The following is a 27,497-nucleotide window of genomic DNA, read 5'->3' as shown; positions in this document are numbered from 1 at the left end:
TTCCTTTAATTATTTATTTCAAACTTTTCCAGTGTACTTATAAAAGTTTGAGTAATCAGTGTATAATCCATTGAATACTTCTCGGACTCCTTGATTTAATACAGTATGAAGTTGAGCTAGGATGTGCTTATCACTGATATCAAGGATCTTGTAGATGGCTGATACCAAAGCTTTCTGAAATGTAAACGCTTCAATTTCAGGGATTATTGGACATCACATGGAAGGTGTCATAGCATTCCTAGATGATGGTACACCTCAAAGTATACAAAATAATTGTTTGCAAAATAATATACTGTTGTACAATACATCATACACTGTACAAACTGTGAAATATTGTAAACATTATGCACCACAGCATTTACATCATACCTCCCATATTATTGACTGCACATATTGCACCTTACACTATAAATAATACATATTGCACCATACACCATACATAAGACATATGAACATGTATTGCACCATACACTGTACACGAGACATATTGCACTATAAATAACATGTATTGCACCATACACGAGACATGCTGCACTATAAATAACATGTATTGCACCAAACACTGTACACCAGAGATATTGCAGTCCCTATTTTTGTAAAATTTGAAAAAAAATTGCTGATTACTTTTCATGTTATTGCACAGACAAGGGTCAAAGTCCTTTTTTGCAACAGAAATGACTGCCACCTGAAATTAAGTATTTGTACACAACTTTTTTTAAATGTTTGTTCATTACACAGACTTACCTAAACATAACTAGAGATAAAGCTATTTCAATCAATCTACCTAATGAGTATGCAGATAGAAGTAACCTAATTTTCTCAGCTTCATCTTTAGGTTCTAGCCAGTATTTTATATACTTTTTTTTGTTACCATCATTTGACTTACATTGGTGAAGACAAAACCCAACCATTTGGAGTTGCTTTATTACTTAAAATGATGCCCTGTCATAAGAATGTTCTAATATTTTGTAGGTTTATGGCAGGTTGTTTAGATATCTCAATAGTAAAAATGATACATACCTTGACTACAGGTAATAATGTCACCTTGTGGACATGATTAACATAATCAGCTACTACGTACACCACTGGTTTACAAAACTCTTCTTTGTGTGTTGATATCAGAGTAAATAATCTGAAAGTGTCAATAAAAAGTTTTTTAATATAACATGGTTTCGAAGCTTAACTAGAGGCTCCCAGGAGCCTGAATTGCTCACCTGGTACATTTTTTTTGCCTTTCAAGGGAATAACTCTGACAAGAATTTGTCCAACAACTTCAAACCATTGGGACTTTTGTAGGTTTTTTTCCAGTTTCTCTTACAGATCTGGAGAAATATGTTGAAATTGGTGACTTGACTTATAAAATCAACACAATTTTCAAAGAAGATACCATACAAATGCTAGTCACCAAATTTTGTAATAATCTACTGAGTGGTTTTAGAGGAGATTTTTATGAAAAGTTAACAAAGAATGACAACAGATGAAAACAGACAACGGACACCAAGTCACGGCAACAGTTCAGCTGGCTTTTGCCCAGGAAAGCTAAAAAGTAAGTCATCTAAGAAAATTACTCTTAGCTAAGGAAACTTTCAAAATAATATGTTTCAAATAGTGGCTGAATAATAATTTTTTTTAAAATTTCTATAATATAGAATTACACATGATTTTGAAAACCATGAAACCATTAAAAATCAATAATACAAATCTAATAAGAATAAGATTTTTTCGTGCCTTATGATTGGTTGTTCACCTTTTATGACCTCAGAGATGACTGTTTCTATAACAGTTAAATTCTATGTACAAATCATAAACAACATGACTGCCATTTAGAGGCTTAAAACAGAATTTTCTGCTATACTTCATTTATTTTTCTGCATTAAATATTCAAAACAACGAATCTGAAAGAATATAGTTATCAGTACCCCATGAATACTTTGAATATTGAAATTGACAACCAAATCACGTTGTCAGTTGAATGCTGCCATTTGCAATGTCGATTTCAGGTGTCAATTTCAATGAACGAGAGTCTACAAGAAAAGAAGTGTTCATATATTTCAAATAGTAATTATAAGGATTAAACACCGTTTTTTCCAGAATTTATGGTTGTGTAAAATCAAACCTTTCACTAACAAACCTGACATAAAAGTTCATTGGACTTTTATTTGTTTTGTGAGTGAGTGGTCCAATTTTACACATTGATTAACTGTGGTAAAAACAGTGTTTAATCCTATAATAAAACTGTTTTTAAAATTATTTTGTTTTGAGACTACGTTTAAAAACATTCTGCTTACTTGTCAATTTGATGAACACATGCTAATAATTCCCCTAGCTGCTCTGGAGTCTTTGTCAACTTATCTCGATCTCCCTGTTCTATCAACCAAAATAACAAACGTGAACATAGTTAAGGATAACATTTCCAAATCTTCATATAAACATATTAAATATCTCTTCAGTCCTATGTCATGACCTGGTCAGAATCACACCAGATCATATTAAATATCTCTTCAGTCCTATGTCATGACCTGGTCAGAATCACACCAGTCCAAATTACTATCAACTTTAATGTACATATAGATTGTGCTGAAGAAATTTTCACCGAATTCTCTCAAAATTAAACAGTTGAACATTTCTAGGAAGTCAGATGTAATTATACATACATACAGTAATTTCTTCATGAAGTTTTCAATTCTTTCACTGAACCTTTAGTATGAACTTGCAATACCCCAAAAACATATGATTTAGTGACCTTCAAAACCTACAACCTGGTGAAAGGTTAGAACAACCTATATCACAATACTAGGAGCTTATATAAGATAACATATTAGAAAAGGATATGTTTAGAGCAGTTCTGGAACACAGGTATAATATCAAAAACAGTGTTATAATGGTTCAGTAAGGCTTCATTTAATATTTCATATATAGGAGGAAATGATTTCAAAGTAATGGGTACTAAAAACACGCTTCCCAGTATGGTCAATATCATCTGTTTTGTTACTGGACACTGCAAAAATAAGAATAATATTAAAATTTATAGGCATCCTCTAAAACAAATACAACTCTGTACTTTAAACATTAAATGACATATTCTTATCTCATAAATATGTATGATGTAAGGTCATCTCATAAATATGTATGATGTAAGCTCATCTCATAAATATAGAAATAAAAAAATGCTTCAATTAGTGTAGACAGGTCAGTTATGACATAACAGGTAAGCTCTGATAAGTCATTTATCAATTAATACATCTATTTAAATGTACTTTTAATATCTTGAAATATTTTTCAGCATCATCAATTGCAATAAAAGGCAAAAGAATTTGCAATATTGTGTATTTCTTATTCTATTAATATCCAAATCCACTTACAGTGACCATTGTTTGGTGAAGTAAATTACACAGTTGTTGCCCTAAAGGGCTGTCTTCCTCTGGTGATAACTGCTGAGCAAGGCTAGTCAGGTAGCCTGTAAGCTGTTCATAAAAAATCAAAATGTTACATTAAAAAAAGTGTTGATTGATCTATCTTCACAAAAAAAACAAATTAAACAACATCTATATATGACAGAAAGAGAGATAGACAGACAGAAAACTAGAAAAAGAGATGCCCCCATACTCCGCATTAAAGCAGGCATTTCATACCAAGACTGACTCAGAAACTTGTCAATTTTTTAAATGTATAAACATCCTTCTAAATTTTAAACAGGTACCTCAAAAACCTTAAGAGGAGATAGACAGACAATCATGCATTGTGACATATGACATACTGAGATATCTAAGTTCAGCTATCTCTAATTTCTGCCATAATTTGGCCCTACATATCTCCATTACGTGTATAAATATCCTACAATATCTATGTTCAGTTATCTCTAATTTCTGGCATAATTTGGCCCTACATATCTCCATTACGTGTATAAATATCCTACAATATCTAAGTTCAGCTATCTCTAATTTCTGCCATAATTTGGTCCTACATATCTCCATTACGTGTATAAATATCCTACAATATTTTAAAGCTGTAGCTCAAAAACTGTTAGAGATGATAGCCAGACAACCCATGTACTCCCTTTCTGGACAGACAAATGAATAAAAAAGGGTAAAACAATATGCTCCCCCTCCAACATGTTATTGAAGGTAGTACATGTATAATATGAAACGTGGTTCCCTAATCTAAATATTTTTCAAGATGTGATCATTTCCGTGTCCATTATTGTTTCAATCATATATGTCATATATATCATTGCCCTTGTGGGTCCATAATCGGCAGTTAAGAATTTTTATTTGATTACATTTAAGTGATGCCATTTACAACTTGAAAATATTTAAATCTCCATATACAGTAATGTGGCTAAATTACAAATACTTACATTGTGAACAGATTGTATAAACCAAGGTGCTTGTTCCTCAGACATTTCACTTGATAACAGTGTATACCATACAGACATACAGACTAATGGTTCTTCTTGCCTAGTTACAGATAGGTCAATGTTCTGTAAAAAAAAAAGAGCATAACATATTTTCAATCTACCATCTGAGTCACACAGCAGATTTCCACACTCGAGCTGGCATGATGAAAGTCCTGAAAGTTACAGTGAAGTAGACCAAAGGTAATTGATTTTTATGCTATCTTGAATTTAGTGTCATTTGAGTTTATATCAACACAAGCATGTATGTATGTACTTCTAAGAAAAAAACTCCCATTGTCATTCCACTCCAATGAAAAGAAAAATTATCAATCATTTAAGTCAAAGGTAACCTTTCCTCTACAGAAATAATAGGGCCTAATTCAATTAGATAGAAAATTATAGCCACTTATTAATAACCCACTTCAGAAATGCACAATTTTGATTTCACTTACACATAATATGATGCCATACAAACCTGATTTTGGTCAGTTTGAGAGCATATTCTATTTGACAAAATCTGGTATTGTGATCTTCTAAAATCTTACCATAGAAAGTTCTAGTTTATACAGGAAATCCTTGAATTGATCAATGTCACAGGAGACAATCATCAATGACACCAATGACAGCAGCCTATCACAGAGGTCACTTGTTCTTTTATCAAGGCCATTCTGTACTTTGTCTGGTATGTACTTATTCAGTAAAACATAAGTTTTATCTAATATTGTAGCTCTTATGTCTTCAGATAAATATAGTTTGTCCTTGAATGTAGTTATGTCCTTCAAAAACTTAACAGCAATATTCAATAACTCTGATTGCTGAAAAATTAGTCAAACCTGTGTTAATTGTACATTATCATATAACTACAATTCAGCATTCTTGATTCAACTTTCAGTCTATGTCTTACCAAAACTTGACAAAATGAATTGCTGAATTTATCCAAATAGCATTAACATCAAATTAATTGCTGTTTTAAATCAAGTGACATACAGTTTTAAGATGTTATTCTTTCAGCCATGTGTTTTAATTTCTTACAACAAAAAGTAATGGCAATAAATGGTTACTGCTAAGATACAAACCAGTAACTTTCAAACATAATATTTTGTTTTAAGTGAACCTGTCCATATGATTGATTCATTGATTGTTGTTTAAGTTGTATGGCAGATATTTCATGCATATATGACCAATCAAATAGACCCTGATTTGTACTAGTCCAACAAACTGAGCCAGATCTTTATTGTGCTGGCTCACAAAAGCAACAGCCTGCAGAGAAGCATGTCACCCCACTTGAACACATATTTCTAACTCCAAGCTAACCACATGTCACTCTGTGCCCCTAAATAATGCATGCTAGGTGGAAAAGCAGTGATTTACAATATGAGATGACTCAAGTATTTATATTGAAAGAAATTTTAAAAGCATAAAAAATCAAGATCATCAACATCCATACCTCTCCACAATGCAATTGCACCATGGACCAGTGAAGTAAATATTCAAAGTTGTTCTGGAGTACTTCATCAGATTTGTCACAATTAGACACATGGACTGGAAACACCATTGCAGCATGTTGGACCAAAGAATTCTGGTATGACATCAATCTTATAGTTGATAGTAAAGCAGCAATTGGTGTTGAAAGAACTTCAACATATTTTCGACAATTAGCTAAAATATCCTCTCTTACATAAGGTCTCTTAATCACCTAGAAAAACACTTTGTGCCTTCAGTAAATGTCATAGAAAAAGCTTCAATATTACATTTAATGCTCTAAACAACATTGTATACCTTCTATATAAGCTCTCTAAACAAACAAAGACATTATAGACCATTATACATTGAATGGAATATTTTAATATTTTGTTATTATGAAAATCAAGTGCCTTTGCTGCTACTAATTCCCTTTAACCTTTAAAATAAGAAATTTTTAATGAATACTGTGAAAATACTATTTTTGGAGGGGTACCAATTTTCATGGTTTTTTCGTTGGTAGGCCAAACCATAGAATTTGGTTCCCAATGAAATGGAGATTTCCATTGATATTTATACCCAAAAAAATCAAAACCACAAATTCCACTAACTTATCTTTCTTCCCTAATCCACCAAAATTGGTATCCACAATTAAAGTACTTTTACAGTTGTGATTACATGAATAGGGAATTCATTCAAACATTATAAAATCATAGTAGTAATATACAAGAGAGAGCCAAAGTCTACAGATACTAAAGAAATAATATACCATATGAAATTGAGTGATCATTTGGCAAGTTAACTTAACCACTGTCTCTTGTTCAGAAGTTGTTAGGGTCCCATTCTTAACAGTCTGTTCCACTAAGTCAATCTGCCTTTTCATCTAACAAGAAAAGAATAATGGTGCATTCTTAAAAATTTTTAGCTCCTGGTTTGTGAACAAAACAAATTATTCAGCTTTGATACATGAAGTAGAGTTTTATGGTGTAGACAATTTGCACACACAATTTTTTTTCAACACTACTTTACCTGTTCATAAATTGCTATAAATTGCTAAATATGGTACTAAGAAATTAAATCATCATTTAAATAAAATTTTTAAAAAATATAATTATATTTGTTTATATGTTAAACTTACTTTGGTGACAAAACTGTCCATAGCTACCAGCAAACTTCCTTCTTTACATATTGACTTGAGTAATGTATTGACAAAAGGCTCTACTTCATCCTTGATAACATCCTGTTAAAAATCAAAATTGAGAAACTAACATGATTAGTCAAAGAGTAATCAAGGGAACCAAGGTAGCGGTAATCAAAAGAATGTAATTCAGGGACAAAGACCAGACATGGAAAACCGACATACACAACAAAGAAAATAAAGTAACTAAAATCATACATATAAAGTAACAAAAGCAAATGAGCAACTCGGACTCCACTAAAAACTGGGAGCATGGACCAGGTGCACCGGTAGTGTAAGCGTCCTCTGCTTTTCTAGAAACACCCGCCAAGTTGATCATAAAAAGTAAGTAAAAAAATCAAAGTAAGTGCAAAAACTAGGGAGAGTTGACGTGGTGACCCCCTTGCAATCCATAGTTTCTTAGTATCTTGAACTCTGAAACACCTAACAAACACCATAATTAACCTTCACCTGTATTTATGTGTGTAAACAAATTGGTTGTTATTTTTTTTATCTAAAAAAAAAGTCTGACAGACTAATGAACAGACCGAGGAATGCAAACCTTCCTGTGGCTGTATACCAAATATCAAATGGATACAAAAATATGTGTTTTCAAAGGATGAATGGACAGAGGTAATAACATCAAGAAAAATATCCTACAAAACATTGTGAAACACCTTAAGCATTTTGAATAATTGAACAATTTTAACAACATAAAGCTGCCCTAATTCATTGTTATTAACTGTATATGTATAAGAATCTATACCTGAGAGTACAGATAACAAACAGCATTCAAAGTGACCTCTAGTCCTATGACCTTCAGAACATTGGAGGAGGATTCTGTCAATGCAGTAAGGGGTGTTAAACAACATTTCTGTAGTTCAGTGTTTCCATGGTAACACATAGTCAACAACCCTATAAAACATCTACCTTGGTCAACTGAACTCAAATATGGTAAAGGAAGGCTTGGTAGAACCTGAAATCAGACAAATAAATTCGGTACGTACAATACTCAAATTAAAAGAAATTGCTTCCAATGGATCGAACTTTATAAGGTTACACATCTTATTAAAAATCCTTTAAACTATTTCTATCTAAAAACATCTTTCGAAAAAATCTTTGATTTTTAAATTTCTTTCCTTTCTATTGTTTAGTTTGTTTAAAAAAATAAACTTCACAAGACTGAAAAAGACAGATTATTAGGAAGAATAGGTTGTGTTTTAAATATAATTTAATAGAATGACCTCCTACATTGAAATTTTAAATATAAAAGAGGTACATACATTTAAGGAAAGTATCTACAGGTACAATGCAAAGTTGCTGATCCAACTTTCTTGCTAATAATTAAAAAAAAAAAAAAAAACAAGAAATTCTACAAACCATTGAGAGAATTTCTTTAGCTGATGAAGCAAAATTTGTACACAAGGATGGCATCTTTAGAACGTTTGTAACACCTCGGTTAAAATCTATGGTTTCCATTAAACTGTAAAACAGAAATGTAACTCTTAATTCAATTGCCAAAATAGACCTTTATTAGCTTTACAAGGCTGATAATGGCAATGATTAGTGAATCATATTATTACTAACTACTAACAACTACACAAACAACTGTCAAATCGTTATATTAAAGATATTCAAATGTACATGTACTTAAAATATATCATTCTACACCCATCTTATCAACAGTTAAAATAAAATTTAAAATTATCATTCAAATTCTGAAGAAACACCATTTCTGATTGGATAAAAAAGTTTTGTCTCACAGACATGATTTTGCTTCATGTATGTGGATGTGAAGTCATCAACCTTCTTTTGATGATTTACTTGTCTACTTTTGTTTACTACTCTAATTACTACTTCTAATTAACAAATGAAATTCAATTAAATAACAAACAAAGCAATGAACATACTTATTTAACATTATAATTAGCACCCTTGTAAAACCTGATGAAGACACTACAACCTAATGAAATGCAATTTTGATTAACATTTTCTTAAAAAATCTTTACACAAGTCAAAGTGAACACTAAGGCCAGGCTGACGACTTGCTGAAAAAATATTAACTTGTAGGCAAAAGATATGATATGCTATACCTTGTATTTCTCTGTAACCATCCACTATCACCCAACAAATTAAAAACAGCTTTTAAATCAGCATTTACCTGCTTCTTTGACCTACAGAAATAAAATATTCATAACTGAGACCATCAATGTATGTGTTCTTTTTTACAAATCTCATTTTTCATTAATATTTTTGATTTATCCCTCACTTAAGACAAATGCTCCTTGAAATGTTCACAAATTACTGTAAACCAATATATTTTAGCAGGTACTTATTTTCATGTTTTTGGATATCAATTTGACGTTGCCAATATTCATTGTTCTGACCAACACTCTATGTAACAAGTATGCTATAATGAAGGAACATGTTCAATTAATTTTTGTAATTTGTTCCAGCTCACAAAATGAAAAAAAAATTAGCTGGTTTACAGCATTGGGTTTAACTTGAAGCTAAGCTCTGAACCTATGATTAGACCAATAATATAAACTGAAGGGTTCTAAAGTATCACTTATGTAGGAGTTACTATTATTGAACAATCCAAAATATTTCAATATGTGACTCAATTCCACAGCTATAACGAAAAGATATCAAATAATTGGTATACTTAGTTGTGCCCTTTCTTCAATTTCATTTGGAATTTTTTTAAGTCCATCTGTACAATCTTTGAAAGAGATTAAAGCATACTTCTCATGTTTGACAACATCAACTCTCCTCCACACTTCAGATATTAAAGCTGTAACCAGATCCCTGTGCTCTAATACAGCATTACTCTTCACAAAGGCTTTACTTATAGACCCAAAGGTACACTGCCTAAAATTAGATAAAAAAAAAAGCCATTAAAATCAACAATAAACCACTATTTCCATACGAACTAAAATCCAGTATTATGGTACAGTTTTGATTGATCCTCATAATCAAAAATATACTAAGAAGTGCAAGTGGTATGTAAGCTACTATTCCAAAATTATTCATGTTGAGGTGTGGGAGGCACTAAAGAAATAAATGATGGGTGGTGAGTATACTGCCATTTTTGCATTGAGCAATAGAGAAAAACATCAATTTAATTTCTGGGTTATTGGGTAGAGAAACAAGAGGCTCCCAGGAGCCTGAATCGCTCACCTGGTTTAATTCTGTCTTTCAAGGGCAATAAATCTAACAAGGAGTTGTCCAACAATTTTGACTCAAGAAGACTTTGGTAGGACTATCATAAGGATCATTTCAGCGATAGAAAGTTTCTTTTAAAGATATTGGCTGAAAACTGTAAAAAAAAAACTGTCATTTTTCATCTTTCAAGGGCAATAACTCTTACAGGAGTCACCTGACAAATTCAATCCCTGATGACTTTTGAAGGCCTTATAATAAGGGTCATTTCAGCTATAGAAATAATTTTGCTAAACCCAGTGGTTTTGGAGATACTTGTGAAAAACTACTGTCAGACCCCTATGTTCTATTTTTAGTAATGGTGGCCATGTTTTTCCACGGATCAAAAATCATATCAGTTCTATGCACGATACCCCAAGGAACATTCATACCAAGTTTGGTTCCAATTGGTCAAGTGGTGTCAGAGGAGAAGATTTTTGAAAGAAATAACATTCAAAAATGCAAACAAACGTCGAAAAAGGGCAGTAACTCCAACATGGCTTGACATATCAAAATGAAAATTTTACCACAGATAGATCTCATCATGCTGAACACTTTAACCCATGTCAAAATTTGGCCATCGGCCAGGTGAGCTAAAAAGTGCTTCCTACCCTTCATACATTTAATTCTGGAACAGCTATAAAAGAAACTTCAGAACTAACATATAAAGACCATGCTGTCATAAAGTCAATGACAATACTAGAGTAACTTTAAGACAAAACAAATCAAAAACACCATCTTTAAAGGAAATTTACAAATGAATTATCTACTTTAAAGAGTTTGTCATACATACTCATTACTGACTGAGTCTGTATCACAATGAATTATGTTATACATATTCATTTCTGACATAGTATACGTCACAATAATGTCATACATACTCACTACTGACGGGCGAGTCTGTGTCACAATGCACTTTCTTATACATACTCATTACTAACGGAGTATGTGTCACAATAAGTAATGTCATACATACTCATTACTGACTGAGTTCATGTCACAATATACAAAGTTATACTTACTTATTACTGACTGAAATCCATGTCACCTTGTCATACCATGTCATACTTACTCATTACTGAGTCAGTCAATGTCACCTTGTAATACAATGTCATACTTACTCATTACTGACCGAGTCCATGTCACCTTGTCATACAATATCATACTTACTCATTACTGTCTGAGTCCAAGGATGCTATTGTACTAACAATGACTCCAGCACATTGTTCAATTTGTTTCAAAGACAAATCATTCCAAAACAATGCAAAGTTTTCTGTGAACAACTTCCACTTAGCAACATTATAGTTTTCTTTATTCAAATCAGAAATCTGCAAAAAAATCATGGAAAAAGTATGTTTTATTATGTTGCAATTAATCATGTATCTTAAACAAAACCAGTGTAGTTTGATCTACATGTAAGAACACATCTGTGAATAAAAATTGTTACAAACCAGTATGAACATTTCCTGATGAATCGAAGATTTTTTGCCCCTCAGAAAGTTTTATATACATCCAAAATAATACACTTTTAATGATACAACAGTAATGCATGTACGACTTTCTTATCTGAAATTTAGTTTTAAGCCATAATTTTGAACCTTAAGCTTTTAATTAGCATACCAGAACACATAAAAATTTCTGATATAGAATCTAATTTACAGAACCTAATAAATGTACCTTAAAATTCCAGGTTGCATCTGTACTTTCTGGGCTATCTACCCTCCACTGCTCAACACTGTACTTTCTCTCCTTACCAGAAACACACAGTGATTTCATAGTCTGAACATGTATCAAATCCTGGTGTAAATAATGCAGATAAACCTCATAGTGAACATTTAAAACATTAGAACAATTTTATAAACCAGGTTCATTATAAGGTTATAATAATGTCTGCAACATTAAACATTATATAAATCCCAATGACTAGTAGATTGGAGTGAAGGTTAAAATCAATTAGACTAAAATTAGTCTTTTTAATTTCCATTGCAGCTAATTTGTCTGACCTTTGGTCTCATAGACCCAAAATATTTCAGTGCCAATTAAATTTTGACAAGAACATTTTACATTCTAAGTTAGCCCTATTTTATTCAGTAAAAGATAAAAAACCAATTGGAAATACATGTACAATTGCTACTTAAAATGTGATTTCCAAAGAAAATGAAGGTAAACTGTTTGACTCACCAAGACAAACCTAGATCTAAAAGATTTTGAAGCCAGCTTATACAACTTTTCTATCATTTCTGGGGACAGGAAGTAGTGAACAGCTGATATACACAACGGATATTCCACACACTCAGTTACATCTACAGTCATGTGCTGTGTATACTGACACATCAATAGATACACATCTCCCCATACATGCATCAGTAATAATACAGGATATAAAACAGCCTGCTGAAATAAAATCAGTCAATTATTTGTCATCTACCATTACAAAAGTATGTAGCCATATTGTTTTCTACCATTCCAAAACCATGTAATTCTATGGGAGAAGATTTCTACAATGCCAAAATTCATGTATCTCTATTGGAGAGGGGTTTTAGCTTTTCTCATTAATAACTAGACATTGCCCCTAATGGGACTAATACCCCTCCTCCAACATATAATATTTTGAAACCGACAAATAAATTTTAATTCTAATAACCTAGGTTCAGCCATGTTTTAAATTATTCCTAAGTGCACAGGTTTGTCTGAGGTCATAGAGGGAAAATTGTGGTGAAATAAAGCCCACATGTGATGATAAACCTTAAGTGTTTATCTATATTAAAATTTACTGATATAACAAATTTCTATACCTTTTGTTTGTTATTCACTATAATTTCTACCATTTTGGACAATTGAGTTGCAATGGTAACCATGATGTCCTTGACCTTTCTCTTATTGATGTCAGTCACAGTATAATCCAGTAGCTTCACATGAGACATGAAAGTTACTAATAGCTGAATAAATCCTTCACACTGTTCTTTAGGAACTGAACAAAAACAAATAACTGGCTATTTAATCAAAGAAGCAAGAAGTTTAAGTTAACTAAACACAGCATTCCTGTAACTCTTTAACAATGTAGTTACACAGCAATTAAATGTAAAAATGAAATCATGCCGATAATCATTTTATGCTTTCAAATTATGATCCAGAAAATAGAAAAAAAAATATTTTTAAGTTTTCATTTTCAGTTTCATTTTTCAAATTGTACATAGTTTATTTCAAATTTTATTGGGTAATTTTTAAGTCTAAAAGAAATCCTATCACAAAATATTCATACACCACACCTAATAGAACAGCAGATAAACCATCATTTACATCTTACCAGAAGCCTCATTAGATAGTTTAGAGACAAACTGTTCATCCAATGTGTGAACCAATGTCGTCCATATCTCAACTGCAGTGCCCTGTGGTAAAATCTCTATTTCTGTCCCCAATCTGCATAAGAAAAAAATAAGTCTTCCAATTATAAGTGCTTTTTTTAGGAAGGTCTAGTAGAATAAAAGTAAAATAAACCTAATGATCTGACTTATCTCAAGACGGGGAAAAAAATTATACCCAACAAATTACTATTTTGGTTCCTTGTCTGTGATTTACCAAAACTCGACCTAAATGATAAAATTTATCTATATGATAAAAGTTTGCATTGAAGTTCTTGCTAAATCTGCGTATTTTTTTCATTTTGTTAAATTTTTGCTTTTGTTTGCTTCATTTTTTTTTTTTTTTTTTTTTTTTTGGTGGGGTGTCTTTCTGATTTTTTTTACCTATTGAGAAATGGATCACATCTGAATAAACATTTAGTGCTAACACCACCATCCAGAACTATGTTGACTAGTTTCATGATAAACTTTTCCATCTGGCGTAGTTTAGAATACAAAACAACTAGTTCCACCATAAATCTGTCTAGACCACTAAGATCCTAGAATAAAAAAAAACAAAGTTCATTGAAATAATACTGATTGATAATATACTATATAACTGGATTTTTTTTTAATTACACCTATTGTGGTTGTTAAAAACGTGCATTTTCTTTTTTGCTGAATCTACCTTTTTTTTGGTCTGTAGAGGTACTTGGGAAACTTGTCATTAAAGATAAAATTCAAATTATTATACATGTACATTCATTTTTTGCAGTCTCTGCAAGATAAGATGGGCTAAAAATTCTTACTGATTTTTAATACATATTCAGTGCTAATATGCCAACTATAGTTCAAAAGAATAGGAACACTCAAATCAAAACTGTCCTTGTAATTAATAATAAACAACAAAAGCTCTGAATACTTATTTATCTATATAACATAAAAACTGTCTTGTAAAAAGCTACAGTCTAACCTCGGTAGCTCGAACTCCAAGGGACCATTGAAATGTGTTTAAGTTATCGGGAGCAAGAATTTGAAGTTCTTATATTTCCAGATTTTTTTCTTTGCCAATTCAAGTTTAACTTTATTGTCAGATTTTGCTTACTTCCTATGAAGTTGTGTTAGTTTATGGGTCTTTTTCATTTGCTTTTGGAAGATTATGTGAATTGTGGACATTATAAATGCTGTGTTTTCATTTAAAAACATTCAGAGTTCAAGTTCATTGGTCAATAATTGGTTTGCATCCCATTTTCTTTCGTGGTTTCATCATACTGAATTCAGAACATTCTCTAACTTCAATCAGTGTTCTGTTAAGATCAAAACTACCTAATTAGTGATGACTTAAATATTACCTGTAATTAACTCAAATGACACTGATTAATGATAGGGTTTCAGTTTTTCACACCTTTTATTACCCAACCCGAGTTAGTGAGGTTTATTCTCAAAGATTTATTACCAAACGGACAGACTAATCAGTTCGAGTTTTCAAGAAATCGTAGTTCGAGAAATCCAAGGTTATTTATATTGATTGTATGAAGAAAATTTTGGTACTTTGAATTGTGTTGGAGAAATCCCGGGCGTTCGAGCCATCTAAGTTTGAGCAAGTGAAGTTCGACTGTAATTTATCATAAAAGAATAGGACTATACCTGAATATCTCCACTACAAACATGGTGAAGAATCTTCTGTAGTCTAGCTTCAACAATCAGATGGTTTAACTTCAGTAGGTTTATTAAACAAGAGAAGTAACCTTCTCCTCTAGAAAGGAGAACAAGGATAATTACATAAGGGCTATTCCATTAAAAGATATGAGGTACCCAGTGAAGGCACTTTTTCACCAGGGGAGCCACCAATATAATTGATGTTTTGTATACATCTCTATACTTTAAGACAGGTGAACATCCACCCATATACAAAGAATAAAAGTGCCCCACTGATACTTAATACGCACCCCCGTGTTTTGGAAATAATTTCTATATAAAAATGTGTGCATAATACCCATCAAAACATGGTATTTGCCTCAGACCAAATAACAGCCTCCCTCCTGCATCATTTTTTTAAGTGGCATGATAACCTAGACATTTTATTTTTTTTGCCTTATGAAGAGAGAAATCATGTCAAAATACCTAAAACTGGCAAAGTGGGTAATAACATATACCAAAGGTATTAGCCGAGGACCATTATTAAGAGTATCCTAAAAATTATGCAAACATAATAAATACTGAAATATTTAGTTTTTTTTTTCTTTCCTAAATAGATGTAGATGGCAATAACAATGTGATATCAGAATTAATTTGAATGGTCAGAAGAAATTATATATTTGCATTAAAGAAAGGATTAACCCTATATTTTATTTAAAAAATTGTCATCTAGCTTCTTCACTGCTGGAATAAATTCTACATCAATACCTGTTTGATACCAGCAGTACTTGAATCAGCTGTCTATACATTTGATCATGTGACCTGTCATATAAATCTAAATTTAAAATTGTCTCCAGCATTTCACATATCACTTTTAAAACATCATCACTGGTTCCATTCAGAGGCATAGAGTCTTTTTGCAGATTCACTTCAAGCAGGTTGCAAATATAAATCAATAGATTCTTTATGGTGCTACAATCTGTTATTCTGAAGTGAAACAAACAACTTATTCCTACATATATTAAATTTTTGATGTTTTCGTGGAGATATTATCAATATTACTTTGTCTGCATAACGGAACTCACAAAAAAGCCAAATTAGCTGTAAAACTATAAAAATGAATGTTATAAAACAAAATCTGATCTTCTTTGATAACTCGCAAAAAAATGGACACACATTAAATCTATTTCCTTCACAGGACACTTACAAAATGAATTATAAGACTCAAATTTGGTATTCCATATTCTGAGTTTGAAAAAAAATATTTTAAATACTTCAAAGGAATTTTGTATCTTACTTATTGGTGACAATGAACTCCTTGAAATACAGAGGTATGAAGTGAATAACAGCTGATCTGAGTCTATCAGGTGGAGTACCAGTCTGTAGTGACTATAAGTAAATCAAACATTTACATGACTTAAATATGATGCTTAACTAAAAACAAAAAATGATTGTGTTAGAACATTATACTGGTATGATTTATTTCATATCATGTACACACACACACACACAAAGAATACTGCACATACACAGTCTTTTCTTTTTTTTGTTAATTGTTTCAATGTGGAATTTTTAAGTTTGTATGATTGGTGCAATCATGTCTACAGACTAACAGCTAAACCATTAAAATATGATGAGGATGGGTTTTCTCTTCATGTAATGTGAAACAGATTGTATTTTTACAAAATATGTAGTTATTGTATTTTTATGAGAACAATGTTTCATGATTAAGTTTCAGAAATTGATACAGGTTTCATGAAGACAAATACTATAATTGAATCAACTGTTAAACTTGTAACAACTCACTTTTCAATGGACTTTTTACCTTGATACACAAAATTTTCACGAAAAATCATAAATATAAACAGAAAAATGTATTTGAAATTCCAACATTCACAGAAACAAGTACCTTGCATTTTAAGCATCCAGAAAACTCTGTGAAGACATTTTCTATGTATTTAGGGGCCTGAGGCTTGTCAGCAATATCTGAACTGATACTGTGTAGAAACACAGAATAACTACTCTCATGGTCACTGAAAAATAAATTGTCAAACACAGAAGTTAATTATTCAAAAAAACAAAAATGGCATAAAATCTAAATAATACTCACTTAACTTTCAGGTCAAGACAATGTTCTACAAGTGATTTTGTTACCTTTTCAAAAGCAATTGATTACTACAGGTTTAAACTAAAACATGTGTTTCTGAACAAAAAATATGATTTTAATGGAAATCTTTTATGATTTTAAAATAATTTTAACATGTAGTGAAAGGTAAATACATGTAAATTCTGGCTACCAATTACACTGAATAATCAGCTTGGTTAGGTTAAAAACGACAACCCCAGATTTTAAATACTCTGAAAATAATTGTCTTTTACTGTTTTTGAAGTTATATTCAAGTTTCAATTTCATCTTTTAACTTGTTTGTAAAGTTTGTTCAATACATGAACATGCAAAATTCACACATTGTCTCCTGATGACAAAATATTATGCAATATTAGACTTTGGAATCATTAAAACATTATCAAATTTTAGTACAGATAAAATGCATAGAAACTTACTTGTTGAAAAGAGTGGTGTTTACAACATTCAGAACATCATCACCAATGTTAGATAACTTTGTGTTTCTTGTCCTGTACCATAGTGAGACAACAGGTAGTAAAAGTTTATCTGTGGTATGCTGATAAACCTAGGATAAACAGACAGCTTAAGATTTTATTCAATAATTGAAAATAATGAAGCTTGGTTCTTAAACTTACACCCACAAATAGGTCTCAAATAAATGTGCAAACTCAAGGCAGAGCTACTGTCACTAAGCTAACAACTAATCTTTCAATTGTTTTTCCAATTTATATACATGTACTAATAAAATTAAAGGACAGGTGAAGAATAAATTTGGAAACATCACACAAATAAGCAGTTATCATAATGAAATACTGATTGTCTAAAATAAAAACCAATACATGTATTCAAGAACTGAATATGTGGAAGTAGACCCTTGAATCAATTTTTAGACCTTAGAAATATGTGAGTTACATTACATGCATGTTCATTTTTTCTGTCACAATTAGAGCATCTTTGACAGTCCAGTTGTTACTAGAATGCTTCTGAACATTAAGGTACATGATTTGTTATGCATTATTAATAAATAATGACCAAACAATTTGTTGTAACTTACCATTCTTTGGTTGCTATTTGACCTTTGACCTTGTTGATATTTTGGTAAGACTGTTTGAAGCAGGGTCCATACATTGTCATTGACACTGCTGACATTGTCATACTTCTTTATAAATTGCAATAGTTTACCAAATAACACACTCTGAAAAAAATTTAGCATGTAGAAAATTTCAATGAAAAAAAGTATCATCTTCAAATTGGATTAAAAATGATTATTTCTTTATATAATTCTTATCGTAAAGAACATCTATAATAAATACTTGTTATATTCCATTGTAATTTCTCCCTGAATCATCAACTTTATCACTAATTAAAAAAGAAAACTTACCATACAGCATTGAAAATAATTTCAACATTACATGGCTGAACGGTAAGTTTTCTTTAGAACAGACATGAGAGTCTATATGTCTGTCTGGAAGTAGAAATGTAAAGAAATTTATTTTCTTTTATGTCTCGAGAAATTCCATTCCAATTGAAATTCCCTAAGTAAAGTTACTTTTGTAAATTTCTCGGATAGATTTTTTATTTCAAATTTCATATTTGGGGACATTTCTAAATTCATTGAGCACTGTCATTTTACAACCTACAATTTTGACAGTTCAAGAAAGGTAAAGTTTACAAATGGCAAGGTTTTAACACTTACCAACTGATCAAACTTTGTGTATATATGACATAGTGATTGAGACTGTAGAAGACTAAGACAGCATAGTACAACTAAATCCTGAAAACTTGATTCTACTGCTATACTGTCGTGTATTATCTAAAAATATAATATAATTATTTTTTCAAACATTTCTACATCTGTAAATTATCCTTCTATCTTTTTTTCAAACAGCTAACTCAAATCTTTTGTAGGACATTAAAACAATATAATATATCAAACAGTGTAAGAGAACATAACTCTCAAGATATACAACATACAAAATAAATTCTAAATATACAACATACAAAATAAACTCTCAAGATATACAACATACAAAATAAACCATCAAAATATACAACATACAAAAAAACCATGTAAATAGTACTTGGTCTGAACTTCATTGTATTTTACATTGTGCAAAGATTTTATATTAAGTATGACATACATATAAAAATAGACATAACACACTACATGTATTACATCCCTGTTCTGATTTTGGGAATCCTACAAGTCCATGGAGGGAATTACCATACATACATTGAAGAACATACATGTGCATGTTATATTTGAATTCAGGCACTCACACTTAGCTTCATTTCATTTCTTAATGTTAAATCTAGTACCTGACACATGGAGGGTTTAACAACAATAACTTTAGATGATTGTCCTGGCACACACATTTGCAATAAATCACACAATGTCTTCCAAATACTGTGTACATCTTCTTCTTGTAATTTTAACCTTAAAAAGAAACATTGTATATATATTTCAAAAATAATACTGTATAGCAATTTATTCAGTTTTACCAATTTTATGGCCACATTTTCTTAAATTATTAAGGCAACAATATCTAAACCTTTAACCTTAAAAGTACCTACTGTATAATTGTCTTATAGATCCATTTTTTCATATCTTTACCCGGTACACCTAAAATCAAATGTCAACAAATGTGTAGGCTAAAAAATAGCTGACTGACTACTATTCTGTCAACAAAGTTTTTCATGGAAAAAAAAATAAACGTAATTATTGTGCATTATCACAAATTAAAGACTGTAGTCTTCAAAGTTGATAATCATAGAATAAGTTAGTATGGTATTTAAGTGGTACATTTTGATCTAGTATTAAGCTGGAAATGACAGTTCTATGGCACTTATCTGCAACATAAGGTGTCGTAGTAATGTATCATTATGCAAATCATTTGCGAATGTACAGTGCTGAAATTACAAGTGCAAGAAGTTGTGTCAGTATCAGCGACTTAAAAGGGATGTCAAAAATGCTTTATCATTTGAGTGCAAAAGTCATTTAGCTTTCTACAGCTAATAGTATAGTACAATACATTTGTTAAAAAAAGGAAACAACATACTTTTTCCTGTTGAGTATTAATCCGCTTAGAAAATCAAGCAGTACTTGTTCTTTATTCTGTAAAAATGCCCTTTTAGACTTCCACACAAGTCTAACAAGTTTCAGCTTATCACACAAAGGTTTTTTCCTATCTTTCAAGTGTCTATAAACACCTGTAAGAAAAAATAAAATGATAAATCACAATTTATCTAATTTATCTGTAGATTTCCCTTAAATGCCAACAAGGCAACATACTTTACAATTAAATTCCCGATGAAAATAAGCGAGGAACTAGAAATATTACAGATTTCCAGGGGGTGGGGAGCACAGTTTGATCTGAAAAAAAAATTTGAAGGATTTATTTCCATAAATAAAAAATACATTCTTTTAAAGATGATTAAGTTGTTAACTGCAACAGTTTACACCTATACAGGTACACCAAGTTTCTTATTAGATAAGAATATGTAGAAGGGCCCTGAAGCCCATCCTTAAAAACCTGTGCCTTTTTTAGCACCCCTGTCTTCCTCTTCATGTCAAAATTCTTCACAGATAGTGTCACCCAAGCAATCCCTGCATGAAATGAACATTGCAAATGAATTTCCTTTTCCTTCGAAAGCCATATTTATATGTACTAGGTGTATTAAGACAATTAGGCAAATCTTAGGATCTGCAGTACATCAAGCACATTACCTGTATACATGTACATTGTACATGTAAGTGCTTTTCTAGTGCCCTTCATTTTCCAGATTCTAGAACACTAAAAACTGCAAAGTAGTTAATATGAAGTATCAGGTTATTTTGTATAACCTGTTCAAAATATTGTAATAATTTACTCTCTAATAGAGGTTATATATTAATATTGGATTCAAATAAAAATATTGTATTGTTCAAGATTTTTTTAATTGCAAGGTGCATTTCATTGTCACTTGTGCTTTAAGGACATCAACCTACAAAACAAGATTATACACAAATGTACAAACTAATTAGAATAAATTATTTTTTCACAAGATTTTATATAGATAAAGAAGACAGCTGCAACATATTTCAATTATTACATATGTATGTTCCTTTTAGGTTCAGGGTATCTATTGAAGGTAATGAGGTGTTGGATTGTCCATTTTTTAGATTGTGTGGGGAAGTAATTTGTAGAACAGTGGGGTTGTAAATACATTTCAATTTCATAATCAAATGTGTTTTGTGGTATTTTCTGGTAGAAAACAAAACTGTCTATTAAGAAGAATAAATGTACTGATTTCTTTGATTTTGTATTTTTTTTTGGAAAATATGCAAATTTTGTGCACGGGGAATGGAGAATATGCTGGCCTTGTAATTTCAAGTGGGATTGCCAGTTTAACACTCTTCAAATTGTCTCACTACACAAGACAAGGAGAAGTTGGTGCAGTTTAAAGGCACTAAATTGTCTTAGAAAAAAATCAAGGCCTATACAAGATAATGTATAGAGATTATCAACTATAAAAATCCTTAAAACTATATTTTTCAAAAACAAACTGGTTCAGTGTCTGCAATTAAGTAGCTCTGAAGGTTGATCTTTTTCAATTCTGATATTTTTTTAGCAACCATAGATGTTGCAAAAAAATCCAAATATTAAAAAAAACATCTTCAGAGCTTCTTGTACATGTATGTATTTGCAGCTACTCAATAATTAAAACATACATGTACATTGTATCTTTAAAATCAAATTAAAATAGACATTGCCCCTAACAGGACTAATACCCCCTGCAGCCTGTTGAACCATGTACACTTGAATACCAATGTGGACACACGATTCATATTGAATTTAATATCTATGGGGGACAGACTAAGCATTTTTGACATAAAATTTTGCTGCCATTTTAAAACACCAACTCCAAACAGAATCAGTAGTATTTTTTTGTTGTTGACAAGACAAAAACAGAATATGACTGCAAATTTACTGTAAACAATTAAAGTACTTTAGTGAGTGTGCTCACATACCCCACGTATCCCCATGTTGGATTCTAAAGGAAATACGTTTGTAAGAGAAATACATGCAAAAGGACCTTGATAAAAAAGGAATTAGAGTGTTTTTTCAGGCATTAGAAAAGATTGAAACAAAATAAAATTTAAAAAAGATTTTTGAAAATGATATTTTCCTTATCTTCTGACTAAATTCTGTTACTCAGAATGGTAGTATCAAACTCCTGACTGTGATTTCTTTGAGTTTTAATTAATCCAAAGTAAATATAATCGTAACGGAACAGAATGTGCTCTTGACCGGTAACTTATCATTGTGAACTTATATACCAAAAATCATGTTAATTTCTGCAAGTGTTTAGAAAAAAAGTCCGGAAAACTGATATTTCTGTGAATTTTGCTAAGTTCAAGGCCTGTAATGTCAGTAAAAATCATCAGAGCGGAATGAAAGTTAAACTTGACCTGTAACTTATCATGGTGAACTTATATATATATCTGCAACCGTTTAAAAATAAAATTCGGAAAACTGAAGATGGACTGATGGGTCAAAAACATTATACCCTCCGCAACTTTATTGCATGGGGTATAAAAATTCTTGACAATATGCACACCACAACATGGTAATCTAACACTCCATTAAATTTCATTAAAATCCTGCAATCTGTTGAGGAGAACTGGTAGACAACACATCACACCAAGATTTGCTGAAAAAAGTCCAACAGCATCATTTCTACAATTTTTGTCCCAATATAAATCCTTTAAATATGCACATCCCAATATAGTGATTTAACACTTCAACAAGTTTCATACCAATCTTGCAAGTCATTGAAGAGGAGTTGCAGGCATCGCATCAGTTCAACTTTTGCTGAAAAATGCCTGAGTCCAACAGTCGTCAATTCTATATTTTTTGTTCAAACAGGAATTTCTGACAATATGCACATTTCCATATGGTAACTGAACACCCCATTAAGTTTTATAACAATCCTGCAAATCATTAAGGAGAAGTTATGGACAATGCATGATACCAAGTATTGCTGAAAAACACCTAAGTTCAACAGCCGTCATATCTACAATTTTTGCATTGTACAGAGTGAACATGAAAATACAACAGTTACAATAAAAAAAAGAGTTAATGACTGAAAGAATATAGTCTAGTATTAATGCACATACAGATCATATTGTGTATTATACAATTAAATTATTCTGACATAAATTCCTGACAGTATGCACATCTCGATATGGTTATACTACATCCAACAAAGTTCATATCAATGCTGCAAGCTTCAGAGAAAATAGTCCAGACAGACAGATGGACAAATAGTCAGAAAGTCAGATAAATAGTGTGAAATTAATATACCCTCAAACTTCATTCGCGGAGGGTAAAATAATTACAAAAGTACATGTAACTAGAAAAAATGTGAGCAAAGCCCAGCTTCCTTTCCAAGAAATCATATACATGTAGGATACCCCATAAGTGATTTAAGCATTTTATCATTTGCAGCTTCATCACCTGACTGACAATCCAAACTGTCCACACTGTGGAGACATGATCGAAAATAATTTTCACTATTTTATGTTTTGTCCACATTATCAAATTCACAGGTGGTCGCTGCATAACGTTTGTGCTGAACTACAGATCGAATTTCAACTTACATAACATACTTCATGGTAATGAACACCTGACATTTAATAATAATGTCAAGGTGATGTTAGCTACTAAAAATTTTATTAAGAATACTAAAAGATCTCAGTAGTAGTTTTGTTGATGTATGTATAGCATTTTCTATTATGTTTACTTAAATTTATTTTTTTTTTATTCATAATTAATAAGAAGACGGAATTTTGATACACATCTTCAAATTATTTCCTTCCCTTTTTTTACATGTATTTAGATGACATAGTGTAAAATTTAAAGTTTCAAAGATAAATCAATTTGGCATCCATATTTTCACTAATTTCAATTCTTATTCTCTTAATCTATGAGATTAACAATTTTAAATTGTAACTTAAAGTAATTAATTAATTATTTTAGAAGAATACTAATAGTACTTACCATAACAGATGATAAAATTATAAGTCAACTTTCAAGAGAAACAGTGTTATCTTTCTATGTATTCTTTTCTAATGTCCAATATGTTATACATTATGCCATCATGTAAATGCCTTGTGTGGAGAGGATATATATAGGCCTAGCCTGCTATCCAATCCTATGGAGAGGATATATATAGGCCTAGCCTGCTATCCAATCCGATGGAGAGGATATATATAGGCCTAGCCTGCTATCCAATCCTATTCATAATTTATGAATAAAATATGTTTAAAACAGAATGACTTAAGCATTCAGATGGAAAAACAAAATATGAGGTGCATAATGACATCATACATGTAAATCAAGTCTGTAAAGTTGTATCGTCACCTTATGTCTCTTGTACTGAATTCATGAAAATTATATATTTTATCTATTTCATAAATCTATAAAAAAAATTATCTCTTCGTCACCATGCAAAGGCAGGTCAATATTTTGTTCAGCAGTGATTTTCTTACCCTTTTATTACAGTGGAATATCGGCTGTTTCCCTTGGAGACTTTTCCCAAAGGAAGGAAAATTCCCAATTGTCCTTCCCAATATTTTGAAAACCAGGTACAGAAGCCAGAAAAATGTTCCTTGAGATGTAATTTCTCGGCCCTGTGCTTTGTTCACTTCTGGGGGATGTTTTTTTTGGCAAGTCGTAACATAATGAATATTGGATAAACGTATTTGTAAGTTTGGTATCAGTTTTAGTTCCGGATAGGGATCAGAGCTCACTCTACTAGGCGATTCAGGCGAAACAGTCACCTTGGGGTCCCTCACTTCGCCCTCACACAACACCAAAAGTGAAGTGAAGTTGCCCTCTCATTTCCAGACATCGCCCATGATCATGTCTGTACTCCATCTTTAAGCTGTATTTTGATAACAATTTAAACACCCATTCATGAAAATAACTTGTAAAAATCCTTTGAAATCTATCAAATGTTACAAGCAATTATTTTTATCAGCTTTTTGTTTCTAACATTTAAGACAGGCTACATAATGAACATTCTTCATTTCAACTTATGATAATTATTGTTTTATCGTTCATATTTCGTTACAAAACGTGCAAATTTGTCATGCGGTTTCTTCAGACTTCGGCTAAATTTATCTCAGTAGATAATTCCATAGAAAACCCGAAGCGTTCTTTTGATCTTCTTGTTTTAGAACTGAATAGTAAATTATCCATTTCAACGGAATATTTCTTCACACTTTTAGTACTGACCAATAAAGTTACAGTCTAAATTTTTAAGTAATAAATTCTGAACATGTTTATTGAAACTCTTGATCAACATATATCAAGAGACTGGATATTTTGAGCAAGAAATAATTATGAATTAAGTGGGATCAGGGAAAAATACAGAACAAAGTGAAAATTCCAACAGAATGTCACTGCCAGAAATTTTCTATTCCAGCACTGCTAAAAAAGAAATTAATAGGACAATGCATTGCAAGAAGCTTTGTTTTATTCAGTCATATATTAATTTTGCTGTATTAAACTTTGTAAGGGGGACTAGAGATATAGATTAGAAAAGGAATTTCATAAAAATATAATACAGTCAATCATTCAGTTAGCAGGCTATTTTCATTTTGTCGGAAGTATTTAGTTACTTACTGTACATATGTAGCTTAAAGAAGAAGTAACATTTATCTCAATAAAAGAAAATAAACATGAAAATGCCTGCTTATATTGTGTTCATTCAAGTAACATATAATACATACAATTATAAAAAAGCATTAGCAAATGATGCACATACATCATTCACTTCCCCTGAAAGAGAAGTAACTTCACCTTGTTTTTCTCGAGTATCTTGAGCCCTGGGCATATGATGTGTTTCTGTCCACTGTTAAATATTTTCCCAATGTGTTGAAAATACTGCAAAAAATTCCCCAAAATAAATGGGTTGGGTCAGCTTTTAAAACAAAATCACTTCAGTACTTATACTGGACAGATGCTGACTGGACCACTTGCATCGTCACCTGGTGCATTCTGCAGGGAAGATACTTCAGATGACAGTCTAGTTTGAAATAAATTCAGACCCATATATATATTAGTACCAATATGAATTATGAATTATAAACTAGAAATTTTCTTGTTAAAAAGAGGTACAAAGGTATTTGCATATGAGGCTGTGTGCGTCAAACCATTATAAATTACTGTTATCAGGGATAATTTTATGAGGACATCAAACAAAGCGCAAGTTGGTAAAATTGGAAATAAATAAACAGTAAAAAAAAGAATCGTAACGGTAAAATCTGGATTTCAATTAGTGTAATTCTGCTAAAAAGGTGAAAAAAATCATCCCTGTGTTATACACTTACAGAATAATTTAATTGTATAATACACATTACGATCTGTATGTGCATTAGTACTAGTCTGTGTTCTTTCAATCATTATACATTAAGGCTTTTTCTTATTGTAACTGTTGTGTTTTCATGTTCACTCTGTACAATGCACCCAGTAGGTCACGGATTTGTGAATAAAGTAATTGTGTCATTTTACTAAAGAATCTGTTAAACTTCATTAAATTCCATTCAGCGGTTTCAGAGGTGTAACTGGTTAGAAAAGTCATTCCCCCCCCCCAATACACACACACCCTGCCAAATGACAAAGTCCATATTTGTGGCTGAAAACCCCAAAAATACAGAACTGGAGGTGAACAATGCCAATGCCAATGACAAAGTCCATATTTGTGGCTGAAAACCCCCAGAATACCAAATAAGAGGTGCACAATGCCATGGTACCATGATGTGTTATTAGGGTCTGAGAAAGTTTCATAAAATTTCACTGAGCGGTTTCAGAGGAGTTGCAGATTAGGACAGGGAATGGACGAACGAATGAACGGACGGATACTATGACCACTGTATACCTCACGCTTTTCAAGCGATGTATAATAATACTAAACACGTGCACCTGTTGTTATTGTTGCCATTTCTTACATGCCTCGGTTGTTTTCTTCTTGCATCACGAAGAATTGATATTCGGAACAACGTCGATAACTCGCCACATCTATACTTCGTAACCTTTTTCCTCGCGCTCGAGCAATTTATTTGATGTGAATGATTGTTGCCGACAGATAAAAAAAAATGAAAACTTTTTA

General features: G+C 31.5%; 1 protein-coding gene across 7 annotated transcripts; it reads right to left on the bottom strand.

The window, feature by feature from the left end:
* On the bottom strand, nt 1–27,379 carry LOC148629283 (unhealthy ribosome biogenesis protein 2 homolog). Of its 7 annotated transcripts, none has more exons than XM_088547372.1 (30): nt 27,311–27,379; nt 20,399–20,549; nt 19,659–19,776; nt 19,036–19,152; nt 18,394–18,534; nt 17,777–17,904; nt 17,124–17,247; nt 16,512–16,603; nt 15,983–16,201; nt 15,224–15,332; nt 13,982–14,136; nt 13,543–13,655; nt 13,031–13,206; nt 12,417–12,629; nt 11,913–12,032; nt 11,406–11,563; nt 9,780–9,905; nt 9,128–9,208; nt 8,415–8,517; nt 7,801–8,010; nt 6,996–7,097; nt 6,627–6,740; nt 5,844–6,092; nt 4,942–5,211; nt 4,358–4,480; nt 3,363–3,464; nt 2,835–2,998; nt 2,289–2,390; nt 1,021–1,132; nt 1–174 (listed from the first exon to the last, which is right to left on the bottom strand). In XM_088547372.1, exons 1-30 carry the CDS (start codon nt 27,327–27,329, stop codon nt 19–21), a joined length of 4,167 nt encoding a protein of 1,388 aa, XP_088403498.1. In that variant the 5' UTR covers nt 27,330–27,379; the 3' UTR covers nt 1–18. The 7 variants fall into 7 exon arrangements, with proteins under 7 accessions (XP_088403498.1, XP_088403500.1, XP_088403502.1 ...); XM_088547374.1 differs by having other exon boundaries at nt 12,417–12,626; XM_088547376.1 differs by having other exon boundaries at nt 27,267–27,351.
* Between the last annotated feature and the right edge of the window lie 118 nt (nt 27,380–27,497).

This window comes from Perna viridis, chromosome 1 (assembly GCF_037379345.1).
Source record: "Perna viridis isolate PV_CMFRI_1.1 ecotype Kerala chromosome 1, ASM3737934v1, whole genome shotgun sequence".
In the NCBI taxonomy this organism is placed as follows: Eukaryota; Metazoa; Mollusca; class Bivalvia; order Mytilida; family Mytilidae; genus Perna; species Perna viridis.
This window is presented reverse-complemented; position numbering and strand designations above follow the sequence as displayed.

Coding starts and splice junctions, on each gene's coding strand:
- LOC148629283 (XM_088547370.1), bottom strand. CDS start 26,222: ATGCCCAGGGCTCAAGATACTCGAGAAAAACAAG. Junction 12,033..12,416: donor TTAGATCTAGGTTTGTCTTG/GTGAGTCAAACA, acceptor TATTTACACCAG/GATTTGATACATGTTCAGAC. Junction 4,481..4,941: donor ATAAACTAGAACTTTCTATG/GTAAGATTTTAG, acceptor TTTTTTTTACAG/AACATTGACCTATCTGTAAC.